The sequence below is a fragment of the Danio aesculapii genome, chromosome 24 (assembly GCF_903798145.1).
Source record: "Danio aesculapii chromosome 24, fDanAes4.1, whole genome shotgun sequence".
Taxonomy (NCBI): Eukaryota; Metazoa; Chordata; class Actinopteri; order Cypriniformes; family Danionidae; genus Danio; species Danio aesculapii.
In genome coordinates this window covers 20,705,462-20,720,291 of record NC_079458.1, presented here as the reverse complement: position 1 = coordinate 20,720,291, position 14,830 = coordinate 20,705,462, and the positions used below count along the sequence as shown (strand labels likewise).

The following is a 14,830-nucleotide window of genomic DNA, read 5'->3' as shown; positions in this document are numbered from 1 at the left end:
AACATCGCTCCAAGACAGATACGGGGGTGTTTTGACGTGCGGATGCGGCTCGGGGAAGCTGCGGTGGATGTGATTGAGCTCCATGATTCTCCCCTCTCGGGGCCAGAGTTCACAGCATCCGAGAAGAACGCGAATAGGTAACGTTATTCAAATATTCATATCATCACTCGCTGCTCCTTTATTTCTACACGTATTTTCGTAGATGTCATTGTCGCCCATTGTACTGGCGACGGCACAGACAGAGAGAGAGAGAGAGACAGTAAACGAAAAATGTACAGAGAGCTGCTCTATACCAGAAATAATGAGATATCGATATTTGTGCGTGTCATAGATCTGGATTGGATACGCCTTATTAACGAGACAATTCATGCAGGTGGCATCCACAGACGTTTTAATTCAACACAGAAAGCGCCGTTATTTCTCCTCCCCCTCCCTGCATTAATTTATTTTTTGTTGCCTACCTGTTTGTGGATGTACAACCTCTCTGAACAACATTAAGGTCAATGTATTGATTGGGGAAAGGAGATGGGTGTCAAAAATGGTGGTTTGTGGATAGATCTGCAGAATGGAAACATGTCACTGCTCCCGAACGCCGCTTGGTCAGTAAATAAAGACTGTGCAGAATCAATCCATAGCTATGGAAATATGTCAGATGTTGCATGCTTTCTTTGTAGCCTAGATGTTTACAGATCAGCCGTTAGTTGTATTGTTTTGTCGTGTCAGTTCAGCTGAACAAACATTTAATTCTTCATCCGCCAGGCAGCTAGATAAGAGACGAATGTGCCATTTTGCAAGTGAGAACACAGACAACTGTGACAGTCAGATAAAGATACAAGGATACAACAAGTGAGTGGCCTTGAACAGCACTTGCGGTCAATATCTAAACACTCCCTTGTGATTAAAAGTCTGAGGAGAATGAACATAGGATGGAAACACAAATGGCAAATGCCCAATGACCATTAAGCATCCCAGCCTTATGTAATGAAGTCCCACATCTTCCCTATCAAGGGACGAGCTGCTTCTTTTTGGATCAGACTGTCCACATTAAGACTTTTACAGTGTGAGCATGGGTATGTGTGTGTGTGATGAGACGTTGACAGGGCTTTGTAGTGGGAACAGAGGAGCCTTGTGTCCTCATGTTTTATTCATGTCCAGCTGCGAGATAAACACAGAGGCAGGTAGTCACGGAGATGCCGTCCACAGAGCAGGCGTGAGGCCGGTCATGGACGCACACAGCTGTCGGATAACGTGCATACAGACGAAGGGTGTCGTTATTGTTGGCCCAATAGATTGCCATTTGCCCCCTGCAGTTTGGAGTTTAGTTTTCTCTATTTATAAGCCACCTAGCAAACTTTTTTTTTGTTTGTTTTAAAAAGATGTCTAGATGTCTGATAGACGTCTAAACATAGTAGTCTTGGCTAAAACAAGGCTAAATTTGGGCTGTCTATTAATCAATCTAATAGACATTTAAGAACAGGCAAAAACTAGACTAGTCATTAAATAAATAGAAATAAATAACTTCACACATAAAGTCTGTCTAATCTGTAGATTTGACGACTAGTCTGGTTTTGGGCTGTCATTTTCACTGACAGCCCAAGTTTAGCTTTGTTTTAGCCAAGCTGTCTACATTTAGATGTCTATTAGACGTCTATTAAACACAAAAATGTTAGCTGGGCATGGGATGATAACCGTTTTCAAGATATACCACGGTTTGGAAAAGTGAAGGTTTTAAAACCACCAAAAGTTTCTGCTATACCTTTCCTAAAGTACATGTAGGATTTTTATTTTTGTTTTTGTTTTTTTAGGACTACAGTATCTCCAGCAGAAATATATCAAAAGATGCCATTTTAAATTGTAAAAAAAATTATGTTTTTAAAACTAATGAATACAGCAGAAGTCGGTGATTGATTTGAATTATTTAGCCTGACATGTTTACTGCTCCAAAATATTATAAATGTTTCTCAAAATAAAATATATCATGTTCAAAGCGGAAAAAATTGTGTTTTTTTTAACCAGACATTTAAAAACAACTTATTTTGGAGCAGTAATCACAATACCGTCAAACCCTGATATTTTTCTCCAGGGTTATAACACCCTCAGAATTTAATACCATACTCCATACTACTCCACCATCTTAAAACGTTTACACTGTGTAAGCAGACTATTACAGTATGCTGTGCAAGAAAGTAGCATTCAAGTTTTTCAAAATGTAATATCTAATTAACTTTGTGACATCCAATATTAACATTACTCATTTTCAGAGTAAAATTACTTTCTACGCCAATTTCTTAAATGTAAATATTCAAGTATACTCTACGAGTATGGTTTTTATTACTCACTATAGTTCGGTAGACTTAGATGTATTTTTTTCAGTCAAATGTATTTGCTAAATCATATTTTTGTCATTTTATATTTCACTTAATATTCCCTCAAAGTCTGAAAACCCCCATTCAAGTTTTCACAAAACTGTACACCTGCATCATAACTTCTTTTCCCTTATGTTTTCTTTTCCCTCATGTTTTCTTTTTTCCAATATATGATGAAATATTAGAGAAATTGCTGTTCATTTACTCAGTGCATAAATCTCAACATAAATCTTCTTAAACATTCGGCTAAATAAAAAGCCAACTACATCTTAGATGGCCTGGGGGAGAGGAAATTAACAGCAAATGTTCATTTTTAGAAAAAGTTTGGAATGAATGGTGATGGTGAGTAAACACAAAGGCAAGGCAGGCAAGTTTATTTATATAGCACATTTCATCTCAAAGTGCTTTACACAAACAGAAATAAAAGAGACAAGTATAAGAACATAAAAACAAATAATAAAAGTGATTAAAAACAGATTCAAATGCGTTAAAACAGGTTATAAATGAATGAAAAAGAAAAGACAGACATAACGTGAGCCGTATTCCTTTAAATCTACACAGTATCAAAGTTAGAAACAGGGTCTTCGGAGGAAAGATTTTAATTATAACATAGTAGGTTTTTGATTAATATTTATAGTTAATGACTCAGAGGACTTCCGCTCTGGTTTTTATGAACAAATGCTCTCCATTGGAATCTTACACAGTATCTGTTTTTCGTCTTCTCTTGCCCCTCCTCTTCTCACTTTCACATGAAAACCTCTTGACTCGGTGCTCCCTGCCTCAATCCTGGATAATTCTCTCTCTGCGGGATTGAAAGATTGCTCCAGGCGAGAGAGCATGAGATTACACTGCCAGATTAATGTGCAGGAGTAAACCCACACTGCTCTGCAACATAATCTCATCCTCGCACACACAAACACTGTCTCTCATTCACAATAGTTAACTCGCTGTTTCTCTGTCACCCTTCAGAGTGATGTCACTGCGTCTGCCAGGGGGTGGCCGTCCCCTGCCGGAGTCGCACAGCCTCTGACGCCCGCGGGATGGACTGAGTGAGTGTAGCCAAAGCCGAGAGCAATGGGCAGTCTGGGAGAGGGAGTTGACCCGGGCATGGTGAGCGAAGCTCTTCTGGAGGCCCTTTGCTCTGAATGTGGACAGATTCACCGCACCTGGGAGAACCACCTTTATAACTATCGTTTGGAAGTGGACGATGATTTGGTGTGCCACATCTGCCTTCAGCCGTTAGTTCAGCCCCTGGATACACCATGTGGCCACACCTTCTGTGCCCGCTGTCTGCGCAGCTTCCTGCAGGAACGGGACTTCTGTCCACTGGACCGTGCGCATCTGCAGCTGCAGGTCTGCCGGCGCTCCAGCATTCTGGTGCACAAGCTGCTGGACAAGTTGTCGGTCACCTGTCCGCTCACGCCCTCCTGCTCGCTCAGCATGCCTCGCTGTGACCTGGAGGCACATCTCAAACATAGGTAAAGTGCTCAACACAAATATTCAGACTCAAATAAGCACTCTAGTTCCAATGTTTTGATACTCGAGCAACAGGTTGTTTTCACATGAAGTCATTGATGATGTGAGAAATTCAGATGGAGGGCAGGAAGTGATCCTTCTACATAGGAATTGCTATCAAAACATCAAAATGTTTCTGTTTTATGTGGTTTGTAATTGTTTAAATTGGCCAAAATAAGAAATGCCTAACAGCTTTCATAGACTGCCAAAAGTTTTAGCTCAAAAAGAGGGTAAATTTTAAGAAACTGGCTGAAAAACAGAAGAAAAGGTGGTATGTAATCAACATTTATTCAATACATCTCTGTGTACAAACTTTTTTGAACGGCATAATTCGTTTCACAGCATTAATAAAGATTATTTACAGGCCTAGCTGTGTGTATAAATATGATAATCTAATATATAAGGATCAGATACAAACACCACCACACTTATACAAAATCCAGGTGAATATGAATAATGTACCCTGCCATGTAATCGCTGTAATAAAATCTCTGTCTTGTTTCGCAATAATCCAAGTCTTTACTGGAGTTTCGACAGCATAAACAACTGTAACGTCAACGTCTATATGTGCAGTAGCGGTGAATGATAAGTTAGACAGAACAAAAACAAAAAATGCAACCCTTGTGACAAAACTAAATGCTTATTATACCCCCTTACAAAAATAAATAAATAAATAATAATGTAGACTATGTGTCCACGCTTTTGGATGCTTTCATCTGTTATTTTGTGATGTCTGGAAGATATCCGCATGGGGAAAAAACTATAGTAAATTTATAATGAACATGTTTTTGAATGACATAGTAAAGTGTATAATGTGTATAACTCTTTGTTAATAAATGCTACTGAATACTGTAACATAGCAAACTGATCAACTGTAATAAATACTGTAATGTTAGTGTAAACTGGTGTATTGTTATGGTGCATAATTATAGCATAGAAAACTCTATTGAATAATTTGTTTATTAGTACAGTTGTGTTGTACCACAGAAACAATATAATTACTACAACAGTTTATTTCAAGTAATTATCTATGGTATGCTTCCACACACTATATTCATTATAGTATTTTTTTATGTAATATGATACTTTATACAGTATATATCACCTCGATGACAGGCAAATATATTTTAGTTCAGTAGAAAACTCTGCCCTCTTCATTATGTAAGGATCATCCCAACATATGTGGTTATTTTCTATTTATATCTTCTTTGAAATATGGTATAAATCGCAAAACTACACTTTCCTCTGTGTCTCTCATTCAGTTTTTTACTTCCTGCCCTCCATCTGAATTTCAAGTGTCACCAGAACCACGAGATTGAAAACACCCTATTCCATGCAAATGCCAACCTTGCAATGACAAGAATTATGCTTTTACCAAAACATCGAAACCCTTTGTGTAGGCTTGTATTTTACACTACTGTAAAAATACTCAAAAACGTCTCTGTCAATGTTTTCAAACTATTATATTTGATTTACCAAAGTCACACAAGTGGCAATTTGACATCTGTCACATTTATAATGAAGCATTTTCCTGATAAATGCAAAAATGTAAAAAAAAATCAATCAGTTTTGTTCTGTAGAGCAGTGTTTCCCAACCCTGTTCCTGAAGGCACACCAACAATACACATTTTCAACCTCTCCCTAATCAAACACACCTGAATCAACTCAGCAGAACATTAGAAAAGACCCCAAAACCTGACACGAATGGTTCAGATAAGGGAGACACACAAAATATGTACTGTTAGTGTGCCTCCAGGAACAGGGTTGGGAAACACTGCTGTAGAGAGCCGACCCTTATCCATTTATAGAGTCAATCTAGGGTCATGTATACTTGCACAATAAAAGAAAGTTTTGCATACAAAAAATAAAGTTTTGAGCAAAAAAAAAAATGCAAATCTCCAAAAATCACAAAGCAAAAATTAATTTTTTGTGAATCTTTTTTATTTTGCTAACAAAAATAAAGGAATGCAAATGGAAAATAAAGTTTTGAGAATTAAAAATGAAATTTGCTAATAAAAAAGAATTGCAAATAAAAACCAACCAGTGCAAAAAAACTTAAATATTTGCAATAAAAAAACAATATATATTTGTAAAACATTTTTAAACCAAACATCACGAGGGAACGTGGGCATTTATGAAATGCCCAGACCTACAGGGCTATAAGACCACCTCGGAGATACTGTGTCTCCAGATGATGAAGTAAACGCCCAAGTTCCCTTGACTCCGCCCTCTTGTCAAATCAGGGCCACAAAGTGAAATACACAGAAACATGAAGTGCAAAGTGAAAACAGCGTTGCAAACTCACGGCTGACTAAAAGCAAATCAAAATGAGCATTGCAATTGACTGAACGGGTTTTGTAAAGGCAATGCTACAAAAATATTTTGCAAAAATATGTTGTTTTTTTAATTGCAAATATTTAACTTATTTTGCACTGCTTTATTTTTATTTGCAGTTCTTTTTTTGTTTGCAAATTTAAATGTTATTTCTCAAAAAGAGAATCGCTTTGCGATTTTTGGAGATTTGCATTTATTTTTTTGTTCAATACTTTATTTTCTTTTTGCAAAACTTTCTTTTATTATTAAGTATATATGGCCCTAGATTGACTCCATATCCTTTTAATTAGAAATAATTCTTTTGGGTTGTGCGGCTTAATTTACAGTACAGTACTGTAAACTCACAAACTCATAAAACATTTATTTCCCTCATTTAAACTATTAAAATGTTTACAGATGAATATTTTTCTGATCCCATAACTCTGTGGTTAGTTGGAAAATATAAACTGATGTTTCAATATAATGTAAACATATACTTTCTATGTGGGATTATGTTTTGAGTTTTTACTGTAAATGTCACATCAATAACGCTGGTATTACTCACTCCTACTATTTTTAAAGTTGGCATAAAACAAAAGCTGAAATCAGTCTTTTTTGCTAAACTGCAATGCATATTGAATGTTTGCCGTTCCCGGATTTTAAAAACTCTTATGGACAGAGATCTTTCTTTTATGTAGTCACAAAAGCTTGGAATGAGATCCCGCAACATCAAAAAAAATAAATAAATAAATTGTATGCTCATCATCTGTTGGTCAACTATCGCTGTAGCCACTGACATAGTAGCCCGTCTCTCTTCATTTTGTATATTTGGTGATTATTTGTACTGTTCTCATGTGTTGATGGATAAGATGTTAAGGGTGTCTATATGTTTTTGTTAGGGTTAATATACAAGTGAAATAGTTTCTCAAACTAGACAAAAACTAGACAAAAAATGTAGGGCAGGATTTTGTTCATTGGATATTATTTTTTGTCTTAGAAAATATTCCATTACACTTTTGGTGTAGGAAACGATTCAGTGCATGTGTGTGAAGTGTCCTATGGATAAAAAAACGAAATCTTGAATAATATCAGACCATTTTGTTAACCTGTTAAACCTGATTGATTCAAAACAGTAATAAATTCGCAAATCTGACAATGCTTGTTTTGATAATAAACATCTGATCAAAAACATTGGAATTACTGTGATACAATTGGAATTACTTTATCAGAGAAATAGATTTTCAGCTCAGTACACAGTAATCCTCACTGAAACATAGGGTTTCATCTGTAATATTTAGCACAGTGGTATGCTTATCCTCTTGTAAAAGGATCCAGTGATGTCTCTGGTGGAAATATTCACTTTATATGCAGTTCAAAACAGTAGAACATTGCTCTAAAATGCATAAATCATCTTTTTGATACCCAGGCAATGCAAGAACTTCAAAAATCTATACCCTGAATGTAAGCTAATGTGTATACATAATGGTTACTGTAAATGAAAGCTTTTTGTTGCCTTAGAAACACACAGTTAAATGAAGGAATCACCTTCACATGTACAATAACCTTATTTCACTGAAATTTCACGTTGGATTCAGTTTTATTACTTGTCTTAACACGCTGTGAATGTTTGGAACTATACTAGTTTATATAGGTGCCCTGACAGACATAAGCCAGAAACCTTCATTGTACCAGGCTGCAGCAAAATTAGTTTTCAGGCAGACTGATTAAAAAAACGTGCACCACAACCTCAGGGTAATGCATTTGAGTTCGGCTGGAGATCAGATTCTGACATTTTTGTGTGAGTTATACATCAAATATTGTTGCTCGGCTAAAGAGGCGGTCACTCTAGACTTTAAGCGTGTGAAAAAGGATCGAAAGGATGTCAAATTTACAGGCAATCCCAAAAGTCTCTCTTCTGTTTTATGACACGTAAAATGAACGCTCTTACAATGTTTAAGTTATTGCAGAAGTTATATCAATGTGTCATGTGAAAAAAAAGGGATTCATTCAAGCTAGGGTCATATAGTCTGAAATAGTCGTCTCAAATATGCTTTATAATCCAAGTAGATCTGTCGACACGATGCTAGAAAATTGCAGCTTGTGCATAATCCTTATTACTATGATCAGATGCTTTCTTAACTGCTGTTTTCGCTGTCATATTTGTTTTTTATGTTTCTACTAAAAGGAAAGTTTGTGACACAAATTGACATACTTGACAAAACATTTTATGCAGCGTCGATAATGTCTGAATGTTTATCATTGAAATTATATTTTTAAATCTTCCAATTGAAGAATAAAAAAGAACAGCACTGAATCACATTTATCTTCTTGTAAGTTGTGTGCAACAAGTTGTGTGCAGTTCATGTAATGGCCACCGGTATCGCTAATAAAAAGTCTTTTGTTTGTTTTTACATATAACCCCTTTAACGCTTAATTATCTCAAATTCAATTAAACCCAGTGCTTAATCTGAGCTGCATCTTGTCAGATCCTGTTCCAGAAAATCTAAGATATTCGTGTTTTATGTTTCGTTACTTATTTTAATAGATCCAGCATTAAAGTGTGCATGGTGAATACTTAAGTGTGTGTGTGTGTGTGTGTGTGCGAGAGAGAGAGAATGTGAATGAGTGCAAGCCAGCGCAGGCAAAGGCTGTGTGGATTGTGATGATAGTAGTCACCATGTGCAAGTTAAAGCAAAAGTCACGTTTAACTATTGGCCCTCAACAATATTTTCAGCCAATCGGCTTTCTTATGATTACAATCACTCTCATTGCTTGGCGATTATTGTTTCGCGCGCAGTGAGCAGTAAAAATAAATAATGTCATAGTGGCTAACCTAAATAATATTTGTATTTTCACATTGGCGAAGAGGCAGTCAAGCATATATTTTAAAACCCCGAGTAAATCTGATAATGAGCCTGATCAATCGAGATGTTGAGAAGATGAAACTGCGCAAAAGTATCAGGATAGCGGGAGACAGAAGCAAAGCGATCTCAAGTCAGCCAGAAAACATAACAAAAGAGGTAACCGGGCTCTTCTTGTAGATTAGACTGAGTCATTTCATCACTTCTTTTTTCATTTGGAACATAAAAGTGAAGTGAACTAAATAATGATTGTTCATATGATTTATGTTCGTAGCTACATGTTTTAATATACAACAACGTTATATGGCACAAAATAATTAAAGACTCTTCAGAAATGTGATGCTTTTTTTGTGCTATCACCGTTTAATGACGTCATGCTTTGGGAAAACTGAAATTGTGTGTTGGACGTCGGTTACGGTAACTTTTATTTCCTGTTTTTGTTCCAGGAATTATTCATTTACAAAATAAGCACTTATTATTTAAATACCCAGTTGAAATGTACTGCTTACATGTAAATGCTGGACCTAATATTCCACAAATGGTTGTGTTGTACCATGACCAGTAAATCCCAAATAAACCTGCTCAACATGCAGAACATGTTACTAAAGAGTTCAACTTGAGCATAACCACATGTCTGCAGGGGCTCTTGAGTCAGAACAAATGTCATTCGCATGTATTTTAGAGTCAGACAATGATGCTTCGCAGACCAGGCTTCAGTGACTTTTGCAGACACTTTTCTTGTTAGTGGAGCCTGCTGGGCTTGATCTGACTTCCCATCTGGGGATTATTTGCCCCTTCGTCATGTGATGGGAGATTAGTCGGTCGTGTGCAATGCACTGGACAGAAGCAGTTTCATATTCTCTTCAGCTATGCTGGGAAACTTCAACTCTAGAAACCTTTTCAACCACTTCTTCTGTGAAACTGCCAAGGGTAATCCAGAGCTATGGTGAGTTAGAGTCCAGCATGGCATTTTGTACTAGGAATTGGCAAAACTGTTTGGTTTGAGAGAGTGGTATACATTTTGAGATTATTTCTGGTGGAAAAGATGAAATTCAAAAGTTCCTTTGGAGGAGCTGAAGGTCTTGGCCTACTAAGGGTTTGGTTAAGAGAGTCTGAATAGTTCAGGTTGAGTTAGTTCAAAAATTACAGGACAAATTCTTTGAAAGAATTGTCTGTTTTTGTCAAAAAGCAACAGAAAGTGGAACTTATCAAAGTTTTGTCAGGCCATCTCTACTCCACAAATGATTTGCTCTTTTGCTGGAATGTTTTATTTATAGCACCATGGAAGAACACCCGAGGAGATTAACCTTAACAAGGTGCTAACACCTTCCTAAGGGAAGACTGTGGGTTATTGCCAGCATTAGCAGTCTTCTTAGCTGTGCTGACAATCCGGTGCTTTCTTGTTATTCTCTGAGACCTCAGCATGTAATGCCATCCTACAAGTCTATGTTCTCACCGATGCGTAGAGTAATTATTTAGCGCTGTTAATTGCATGATAGTCATGTTAGTGAGATTATGAAATGCTCCTAGCTCAAAGGCAAAGAGAGATCGCACAACAAAGACTGTTAAGGGTTTGCTTTTGGATTGGATTATGGCACCTGAAAATGTACAATTTAACAAAGTCACTTTTACTGACACTTGTAGTAATTAGAAACAATAAATTGAATAAGTAATATTAATAGAAATACATTTGTACAAAGAAAAAACAAATGTAGAAAAACAAAAACAAAAGTACTGGCAGCTCATTACCAGGTTTTTGTACGTGTACTTAGTTTCAAACTAGAACAATACAATTTATCAACAACAAAAATGTTCAGAGCAGAGATCAAGCTCAATAATCTGATTCAAAAGAGTAAATGAATGTTCATACGGTTGAATCACAAAATTGGAAAGGTTATTATTGACAGATTTTACAGTTAAGTTCAAATGAACTACAATAAATACTTTTAGAACATTTGAAGAGTTTAGATGCAAAACCCTCTAAATGCCATCTGAATTATTCCTCTAAAATGAGCGTTTTTATCAGGTTCCTGTGTGTGTATGTTCAGTAATATCACTTTTATGGCAAAGAATAAGTCCTTTTTCTGGTCTTGAAAGTGAAATATCTCAACATTAACAAAGGAGGCTGAGAAAAATATTCATTTTTCGATGGAAATTTCAGACGGCACTTAGAGGTTTTTGCATCTGAACTCTTCATTTATTAATCTTAATGCTAATCTTAGCACTTTAGTAGTAAAAACAAGGGTCCACTGTACAATTTCTTTTCACATTTTCTTTCATAACTCACAGATTACTTTAAATATACTAGTTATCTTCATACAAATATACAGTAGGTGTATAAATTGATAATACTATACAATTGTGTTTTAGATTCATTCATTCATTTTACTTCTGCGGAATGAATCGCCAACTTATGTTTTACGCAGCGGACACCCTTCCCAGCAGCAACCCAGTACAGGGAAACATCCATACACCCTCATTCATACACATACACTTCGATCAATTTAGTTTATTCGAGTCACCTACAGTATAGCGCATGTCTTTGAACTGTGGGGAAAACCAGAGCACCCAGAGGAAACCTACATGAACACTGGAAGAACATGCAAATTCCACACAGAAATGCCAACTGACCCAGTTGCATATACAGTTGCAATCAGAATTATTAGCCCCCCTTTGAATTTTGTTTCTGTTTTAAATATTTCTCAAATTATGTTTAACAGAGCAAGGAAAATTTCACAGTATGTCTCATAATATTTTTTCTTCTGGAGAAAGTCTTATTTGTTTCATTTCGGCTAGAATAAAAACAGACTCAATTTGTTTACAAGCCATTTTAAGGTCAAAATTATTAGCCCCTTTAAGCTAATTTTTTTCGATAGTCTACAGAACAAACCATTGTAATAACTTGCCTAATTACCCTAACCTGTCTAGTTAACCTAATTAACCTAGTTAAGCCTATAAATGTCACTTTAAGCTGTATAGAAGTGTCTTGAAAAATATCTAGTCAAATATTATTTACTGTCATCATGGCAAAAATAAACAGTTATTAGAAATGAGTTATTAAAACTATCATGTTTACAAATCTGTTGATCTATTTGTTAAACAGAAATTGAGGAAAACAGGGGGGGTAATAATTCTGACTTCAACTGTATATAATTATTACTAATAAGGACAAGACTATAATATTAAACTCTGCAGACACAGATCCAGATCCAGAATGACATGTCAATGTGTTCCTTCAAGTTCTGAAGAGATTAAGCAGTTAAACTGAATGCAAGAAATCATAATGCTACAATTGGCCACTTGATGGGGCATAACAGTGTTATGCTGCGGTCACACAGTTTGAGCCTGTGAAATTCTGACGTACATCGCTGCAAAAAGGGGCGGGATTAAACAAGTTGATAAGACATTAAAAAAGGCAAGCAATTGGTCCATATTTAAACTTTCTGTACACTGAGGTCATGTTTTGATCTTTGATTGGTCTCATGCAATCACGTGATGTGATTTTTGGTCAGAGTTCACCAAGCTTGAACTTCGCAACACAGCGAATTGCGAAACTTGCCAAACAAGTTTGCGTTTCCAGTCTGCCACATTCACATGCGTATGAATGGAAGTCTATGGGGCGAAATATGCAGTGTGACCACAGCTTTAGGGGTCAGTTGCAACACTGAATATTAGAAATATTAAACACCTACCTCTAAGTAAACAGTTTGCTGCTGTAGTATCTAATAATGTTACTTAAGATTTGTTTTTGTATTTGGTTCAGATTCCTTTAGATCTTCAGCATTTTTATTTTTGCTAAGCAACTGTTCTAGCTGAAACTACATTTTAGTTATTTAAATATGTTTTTAACTCAATACAGTAATCAACTGATCAATTAACATCAAGTTTAAAACAATTTTAACCACACTGTAATAAAATAGTACTAAATAGACATAAAAGAATAACCAATGAGAACAATACAATATTAATTACATTTTTAAAAAGATTGAGTTGTTTCTGATTGGAGGGATTGAGTGTGTTAAATTGCCCCATTACAACTGCTCCTGGTGTCCCTTAATATATGTAACATATAACACTGCAGTATACTGGGTTTGACAATATAACATTTTACCATACTGTAGATTCCTGGAATAGCATCTGCCCAGAGGATATAGAGCAAGGTTTCGGTAATTTGCTTCCTTTTTTCTTCCCCTTGTCCTCCATTCCATGTCAACTAGACCTCTGTGTACCTAGCCTTCAGAATATTTTAGGTTAAAAGTTACTGTGTTTATATACTTGTGTCTATTTGTGTGGGTCTAGGTGTCCTGGAACACAGAGTCAGCGAACAAAGCTGGAGCGGACGCAGATGGAGGGAAGTGAAGACAGGGTCACAGCGACCAATCCCCCCAAATCCCCCCAGACTGAGATAAAGGAAGACACGCCATCACCACCTGCTGGATCCAATGCATGCAACAATGCTCCTACATGGACAGAAGAGCCTGGTATAGACAACCCTGCCTTTGAAGAAAGCACCGAAGAAGACAGTTAGTAGCCTAAGTATAACTTTCATCATTTGAAACCCACAGTTAATGTTTATAGAGCTGCACGTGTTGTTAAAGGAACACTACACTTTTTTTAAAATAGGCTGATTTTAGTGAAATAGGCTTGCTCTAGTCCCCTAGAGTTAAAAAGAAATGAGCCGATTGAAAGTTCCTAGCCATATCGGCCTAGCAAATAAAAAAAATTTATTTTCCGTTGGTCTTGGTACACGATGCAGTTACAGAGGTATCAAGCTTTAAATAGGAAAATTATCAAAATTATTTTTTGATATTTTTTAGTAACATGCTATTGGTCTAATCCGATTCAATGATTTATGCTAAGCTAAGATAACAGTGTTTCCACCAGACCTGGAACTCAACTACCACCTGAAACCCAACTGTTTAACTCTAGGTGAGTTGTAAAATAAGCCTATTTTCAAAAACAGTGGAGTGTTCCTTTAACACTACTGTAATAAACAAAACAAAAGCATACAAAGAAACACTGGGCGACATAGTTCACTTTACTCAAATAGACCTAATCTTGTAAATTCCTTCTGGAAGTGTTTTCCCAATCAGCCAATCATATGGCAGCAGCTCATGCATTTAGACATGCTTAAAATGATCTGTTAAAGTTCAAACCGGGCATCAGAATGGTGAAAAAGGTGGTTAAATCGGCTTTGAATGTGGTATGGTTTTGGTGTCAGAAGTGCTGGTTTGAGTATTTCTAAAATTATTGGGATTTATATTCATAACTATCTTGAGGATTTTAAGAGAATATTCTGAAAAGTGAAAATATCCAGTGAGCATCAGTGTGTGTCAAAAGAACTGGTGGTCCTCCAGGAACGTGGTTGAGAAACACTGATATACGCTGCTAAAAACACTATTAGGACACATATATTTCACTAAAAAGTGAAAATGGTTGTTTTTGCGTTATTTCTAGCAAATTCGTTCTTCCGGTTTAAAAAGAAATTTTGAAGCTGCATCATGGCGATTAGATCCTTGTGTAAATTCCAGCGTGTAGACTGGCTGTCTGTACCAGTGTGTACAACGTGACGTCTTTTAGCTTTTATCATTAATTCAGCATGCTCTATTGTGAATGAGGCGCAACTTCATTAATATGCATGATAGCTTCGAGGGCTGTTTTTAACTGTTACAATGTTCAGACGGCAGAGAGACGCCACATTGTGTTGCCAACAAAGTGAAAAAGAATTGCTTGGAGACATGGGTCATCAGTGTTGTGTTTATCGAAGGTTTTGTT

At 36.3% G+C, this 14,830-nt stretch overlaps 1 protein-coding gene across 2 annotated transcripts in view; it reads left to right on the top strand.

The window, feature by feature from the left end:
• lnx2a (ligand of numb-protein X 2a) overlaps nt 1-14,830 on the top strand; it is a 28,397-nt gene continuing 13,567 nt past the window's right edge. For both annotated transcript variants that reach the window (XM_056451018.1, XM_056451019.1), the window contains exons 1-3: nt 1-137; nt 3,336-3,844; nt 13,355-13,578. In XM_056451018.1, the coding sequence (XP_056306993.1) occupies nt 3,441-3,844; nt 13,355-13,578 (628 nt within the window). In that variant the 5' untranslated portion in view covers nt 1-137; nt 3,336-3,440. The remainder of the gene's footprint in view (nt 138-3,335; nt 3,845-13,354; nt 13,579-14,830) is intronic.